The sequence below is a fragment of the Colias philodice genome, chromosome 29 (genome assembly GCF_061535455.1).
Source record: "Colias philodice isolate Cphi_HAF_F1 chromosome 29, ilColPhil1 Martin Lab GWU primary, whole genome shotgun sequence".
Lineage (NCBI taxonomy): Eukaryota > Metazoa > Arthropoda > Insecta > Lepidoptera > Pieridae > Colias > Colias philodice.
The window spans coordinates 4,226,208-4,232,881 of record NC_143114.1 but is presented as its reverse complement, the minus strand read 5'-3'; the positions used below and the strand labels follow the sequence as shown (position 1 = coordinate 4,232,881).

Genomic DNA, 6,674 nt, shown 5'->3' with positions numbered 1-6,674 from the left:
TCTTGTCCATCAAATGCAGCCTCTTCACGTGGGAATTGTACTCCTTTTGATTCGTGAATGTCCTATCACAGGCTTGGCACTTCGTCTCTACATTGACCGCACCGTGAACTGCTATGAGATGTTTCTCTTTTTTCCTATAGTCCCTAAATTTCTCGTTGCAATAGCCACATCTGTTGAGTACCGAATGTGTGTGCACGCACTTTTCGTGCGACCGTTTCTTCCTGAGCGTGTCAAATATCTTCGGACAGAACATACATTTGAACGATCCGAGCCTGTGGCTCTCCGCATGCCGGGCCAGCATACAACGGTTCACGAATCCAGCGTTGCACACATCACATATATAATTTCTATAATGTACGTTCATATGCTCTAAAAGCGATTTAAATTTATGATACACGCTAAAGCACATAAAACATTTCAGTCCTTCGCTACCAAACTTGAAGGGAACCAGTTGATTTTTCACATCCATGTGCATTGTGACGTTATGAACGTTTCTGAGATGTTCAATAAGTTTTTCCAGATCGTCAATATTACTTGCACAAATACTGCATTTTAGGTCAGTTATATCGAGCTTTGCGTGAAATTTATAGATATCTTTCCCTTCCATTAACCGTAGTCTCGTTTTCTCTTCATGCATTTGCATTGTGTGTTTCTTCAAATCCTTAGGATCTGGGAATTCTTGTGCGCAATAACAGCACGCATAACCTATTCCGCCTCGACATCGGATCGGAGTCGCTGTGGAATTTTTAAGTATCGCTACCAAATTAATTTTATGTTTTGCCAATTCTTCACCTTTTTTCTTTATAACATTCGTGTCTCCAATTTGAGCTATTTCGTCATTCAGTTTACCTGATTGTCCTGATTTAACATCTGTTGTTTCAGTTTTGATGCTACGTCGAGAACCTATAAAGAAAACGACCAATTATAGTAACATCTTCTAACTGTTTCACTGCTCGCTCTTTCCCATCAGTATCTTGATTGTATAATACATTTATGATTTTATACGACTTATTTAAATAAACAATCACTTTAATTTAAGTTACCTTCGTAAAAATTAGAAAGATATCGATAATTTGTGGTCAGTAAAATCTTAGGGTTTATAAAATGTGTGTGGGTAAATAAAATACTTCCATTTACGCTTTATCACTTAAAAAGTTTAATTAAAATAACTCGTATAAGTATATCTTTTCCATGGTTAATAATTTATTCACATAAACAAAAAATTGGAACCCGTTTTAGGATATTTCGGTGATAATCAAAGCTAACACTTAATTAACAATTTTATTTAGAGTCCAATCTTCTTCATACTAGCTCCGAATGTTTAGCTCGCATATGGCCAGTCAAACTACACTTCTGTATAAAGCCTTGTCCACACTGCCCACACACGTACTTCCTATCATCCGCATGGATACGTAAATGTTCACGCAGTGTTTTTCTCCTGCCATATGACTTCATACAAATATCACATTGATACTTCTTCACATCAGAATGGCTGATAATGTGCTGCTTCAAGGCGTAGGACGTGTAAAATTTCATGTCGCACACTGTACAACCGTGTCTCCGTTCCATTAGATGATCCCTCTTTATATGAATCGTGTATCTGTGCCGATTTGGGAACGTGAGATCGCAAGCCTTACACTGCAAGCCGGGAAGTTTCACCCCGTGGACTTCCGCTAAATGCTTTTGCTTCTTATTATATCCGTTGAACGATTGATGGCAATACTGGCACTTATTCATATATTTCGACGCTGTGCCATCTAAATTCTTCAATCGTCTATGTGTCACCCTCTCGTGGTTCAATTTTTTGGCTCTAGTATCCATAACCCTTTCACAGTAGTCGCATTTGTAATTGCCGATTTCATGGATCCTGATGTGAGATCGATAAGTAGTCGGATTTATAAACCCATGGTCACACACTTCGCATACAAAATTTCTATAGTGTACATTTATGTGTGCCATTAGTAGTCTAAATTGGACAAATTCCTCTCGGCAAAATGTGCAACGTAAGATGTCGTCTTCGAACTTAAGAGGAACCATGTAATTATCAATATCGGTGTGAATTTGTCTGTTGTGTATATCTTTAAGGTGGTTCAATAAATCATCTAACATGTCCATCTTCGTATCACAGAGGGTACATCGTAGTCCAGTAATATCCAGTTTCAGAGTTAATGAGTTCAAGTGGTTTGCCCTAATTCCATTCCTTAAGGTGGACTTGTCGTGACACTCCAAGTTGTGATTTTTCAAATCCTCCGGACGTTCGTAACAGTCGGAGCAAAAACAACATGTGTATCTGTAGTCAACACAAGTTCTGATAGCCGATGCATTAGAATTATATAATACTTCAAGTACATTTTCACGAAATTTAATTTTTAATGCAGACCGCCCCATTTTCTTACAGGCAACATCACTAGATTTAACTTTCTTAATTTTTTTCTTTGTGCTATCGACTTTTTTGTCAGTTTCCGGGGTACCTAAAAATAAAAATAAATCAAAAGTTAATATTTCCTTCAATGTCACAGTATTATTCATATCACCTTGTAAATAACTTACCATGCTTCTCTTGTATATGTTCTTGCATCTCTTTTTCATGTACAAATGACAAATCACATTCTGTGCATTTAAATCCAATGCCATTGGCATGGATAATCAAATGATCATGTAAAGTTTTATCATCTTTAAACGAACTGAGACATTCTCTATGACTTTGCTGATGATGTTTTAGTTCATCTGCTGTTAAAAATGTCATATCACAATATTCGCAGTTAAAGTCCCTTTTAAGCGAGTGTTCATTTAGCGCGTGATTTTGGAGCAACTCTTCATTTTCAAAATACGCATCGCATTCACTACATATATGGAGATTATTTTCCGTTAACGTTTCATTTCGATCTTCTATTTCTTCATTTTCAGCACAATCATCTTCATTCTCCATGTCTTTACTTTTACCAATCTTTTTACGTAAGTTTTGCCTTTTATGTTTTTTTTTGTGCACTCTTAAATTATTGCTGTTCATGAAACCAGCGTGGCACACATCACATTCATAATTCCGATAATGCTTATTCATATGAAACTGCAACGTTGGGAATCTACGAAACTCCTCTTTGCAAAACACACATCTAAACTTATCGTCATCAAATTTATAGGACACCAATTGGTTTTCAATATCCTCGTATATAACTTTATCGTGACTATTTTGTAAATGATCTAGCAGGTCTTGCAGTGTTGGTGTATTTGAATTACAAATAGTGCATTTTAGATCTGTGATATCTAATTTAACAGTGTAAGGGCTCCGCACTTTCATATCTACAAGACAATTTCTTGTATGTGAATTTAAGGAGTGTGCTTTCAAATCAGCTGGTGTGGTGTAGTGGTCCGGGCAGAAACCGCATTTGTATCCTTTATCATCACAGCTTCTAATCATCGTGGCGTTCGAATACATCAAAACATTTCGAACATTAGATTGGTGCTTTTCCCTAAAGTCAAGTTGTTTTGCTCTTTCTGTTCGATTCATTTCAACTTGACTCGTTTTCAAGTTGTCTCTCTGGTGTTGCCGAGGACCTATAAACAAAATGTTCCAAGTTGTAGTTGCTTTGTAATGACTATGACAATTTTCAATTACGTTATGGTTGTTGCGTTAGCGAAGTGTCACAACTCACAACATCGTATTAGTCAATGAGGGTCGCGCGAAAAAACTCGCTTTAGTTACTCGAGGGAATGTATTCAAATGCCTGTTATTTTTATTATTATTAGTTTTCTATGGAGTTTTTCAATAAGACTCAATAGAAATAATATTTTGTTAAACTTTGTTAAATGGAATGAACCTATAGTTGTTTGATATTAATATCAGAAATATTTGATAATTAATTTCTGGAATAAATATCATGTATTATATCATATTTGATGTCAAAATAGAGATATAATAAATTCTAAAGTTCTAAATCCTGCCAAAGATACCACAACCCAAACTTGATAGTCGCTGGTTGTCCTTATCTGTATAGGAGTCATATACAGAGAAACTTTCAACTTTTCTAAACTAAGGAATGTCTGGCCGTCAGGGGCTCTTCATCTACATATTTCGTTTTGTTAGAACTGCACATTTGCTTAACATTTTTCAATAACGAATACATTTTTATAATAATAATGACCGATACACATAATTTTAAGATTTCATTTTACTGATAAACCATTCTAAACATAATAAAGAATTTCTGAATTAAAGAACTGACGTCTATACAATTTTATGTCTATAAACTTTTTTTTCTTTTTAATACCAGAGACGTTACTCTAAAAATTGAAATCTGACAACTAGAATCGAATGCATTGATTACTTGTGAATAAATTATAAATTAATAAATGCGTTGTTTTTTTATTATGTATCATACTTGTCTTATTTGGTCCTTAAATTTACGGAAGAAAGTGTATTACTGGGACAGGGATTCACCTGATGAATTTTAAAAGTGACATGTGATTCAAGTTCGATTGACAAATGTTTCATCCGTATCGATTAATTCACTTTAATCGATGTTTTTAAGCAGGTTACATCTTTTCGAAGATAAAATTGATAGACTTCAAATGTTGCCTTTTAAATTGGCTCGACTATAAAACACCCATTAACATAGGTTCAATATTAATTAATTTGGTCCATTTTAAATAAAACTATAATTTATAACTTAGAAACATTTATTTCCACGCTTGTAATAACACTATCTTATCTTACAAAACCGACTCAAATATGTTACAGTTTAATATAACACAGTAGTGGAAAATATTTTTTTCACTGTGTGTGTTCATTGACATTAAATTTAAACTACCCGCAATGAGAGCATTTTCATATAAGGATGTCCCATTATTGGTATACTAAGCGCGAAGGGACTTGGAGTTTTACTGATAACGTAAAAAATATAAACAAAAAAATTACGACAAAAAATTTTTGTAAAATTTTTCCTGAAAATCCATGTTTTCTTCTCTAGCTTCGCGCAGCCAGCAAATACCGCTTCGCTAATATAATAAGCATTTTGTTTATGAAAACATAATCTTAAACGATAGCTCACGTGCTGGTGGCAAAGTTAGGCGGGTTGCTTGTTATGGGTATATTCAAATTCAAATTCGTATGCGCATGACTCGAGAACAGCTTAACCGATTTCGAATTTTTTTTTATCTTCCTTGAAGTACGAGGATGGTTCTTATGGAGAGAAGACGTAAACATGTACCGCGGGCGATGCCGGGGCGGACCGCTAGTTAATTATAAAATTAAGTATTTAAGTAAACGAGCCTACAGAGACAAACTAGCAATCGGTTTGTTTTTCTTACGATATCACTTACGAAATTTAATCAAAATATATATAAGTCGTATATCTTGTCCATGGTTACCAACTTATTCACATAAACTAGTTTAGAAACAAAAAGTGGAACCCGTTGTTTATATATATTTCATATTTCGGTGATAATCAACGCTAACGCTTAAATGAACAATTTTATTTCGACTCTTATCTTCTTCACACTAGTTCCGAATGTTTAGCTCGCATATGGCCAGCCCAACTACACTTCTGTATAAAGCCTTGTCCACACTGCCCACACACGTACTTCCTATCATCCGCATGGATACGTAAATGTTCACGCAGTGTACTTTTCCTACCATATGACTTCATACAAATATCACATTGATACTTCTTCACACCAGAATGGCTGATCATGTGAATCTTCAAGCTGGGGGACGTGAAAAATTTCATGTCGCACACTGTACAACCGTGTCTCCGTTCCATTAGATGATCCCTCTTTATATGAATCGTGTATCTTTGCCGATTTGGGAACGTGCGATCGCAAGCCTTGCACTGCAAGCCGGGCAGTTTTACCCCGTGGACTTTCGCTAAATGCTTTTGCTTCTTAGTATATCCGTTGAACGTTTGATGGCAATACTGGCACTTATTCACATATTTCGACGCTGTGCCATCGAAATTCTTCAATCGCCCATGTGTCACCCTCTCGTGGTTCAATTTTTTGGCTCTAGTATCCATAACCCTTTCACAGTAGTCGCATTTGAAATTGCCAATTTCATGGATCCTGCGGTGAGATCGATAAATATTCTTACTTATAAACCCATGGTCACACACTTCGCATACAAAATTTCTATAGTGTACATTTATGTGTGCCATTAGTAGTCTTAATTGGACAAATTCCCGTCGACAAAATGTGCAACGTAAAATGTCGTCTTCGAACTTAAGAGGAACCATGTAATTATCAATATCGGTGTGAATTTGTCTGTTGTGTATATCCTTAAGGTGGTTCAATAAATCATCTAACATGTCCATCTCCGTATCACAGAGGGTACATCGTAGACCAGTTATATCCAGTTTCAGAGTTAATGTGTTCATGTGTTTTGCCTTCATTCCATTCCTTAAGGTGGACTTATCGTGACACTCCAAGTTGTGATTTTTCAAATCCTCCGGACGTTCGTAACAGTCGGAGCAAAAACAACATGTGTATCTGTAGTCAACACAACTTCTGATAGCCGATGCATTAGAATTATATAATACTTCAAGTACATTTTCACGAAATTTAATTTGTAATGCAGACCGTCCCATTTTCTTACCGGCAACATCACTAGATTTAACTTTATTATTTTTTTTATTTTTGCTATCGACTTTTTTGTTAGTTTCCGGGGTACCTAAAAATAAAAA

At 35.5% G+C, this 6,674-nt stretch overlaps 1 protein-coding gene across 3 annotated transcripts in view; it reads right to left on the bottom strand.

The window, feature by feature from the left end:
• Positions 1 to 969: 969 nt before the first annotated feature.
• LOC149475908 (uncharacterized) overlaps positions 970 to 6,674 on the bottom strand; it is a 56,090-nt gene continuing 50,385 nt past the window's right edge. Inside the window, exons 5-6 of one of the 3 annotated variants that reach the window (XM_089712782.1) lie at positions 2,551 to 3,555; positions 970 to 2,471 (exon numbers count right to left, since the gene is read on the bottom strand). In XM_089712782.1, coding sequence (XP_089568908.1) covers positions 1,303 to 2,471; positions 2,551 to 3,555 — 2,174 coding nt within the window. In that variant the 3' untranslated portion in view covers positions 970 to 1,302. Of the gene's footprint in view, positions 2,472 to 2,550; positions 3,556 to 3,812; positions 6,662 to 6,674 lie in introns of those variants that run through there. The other 2 variants (XM_089712783.1, XM_089712781.1) reach the window with 2 other exon arrangements.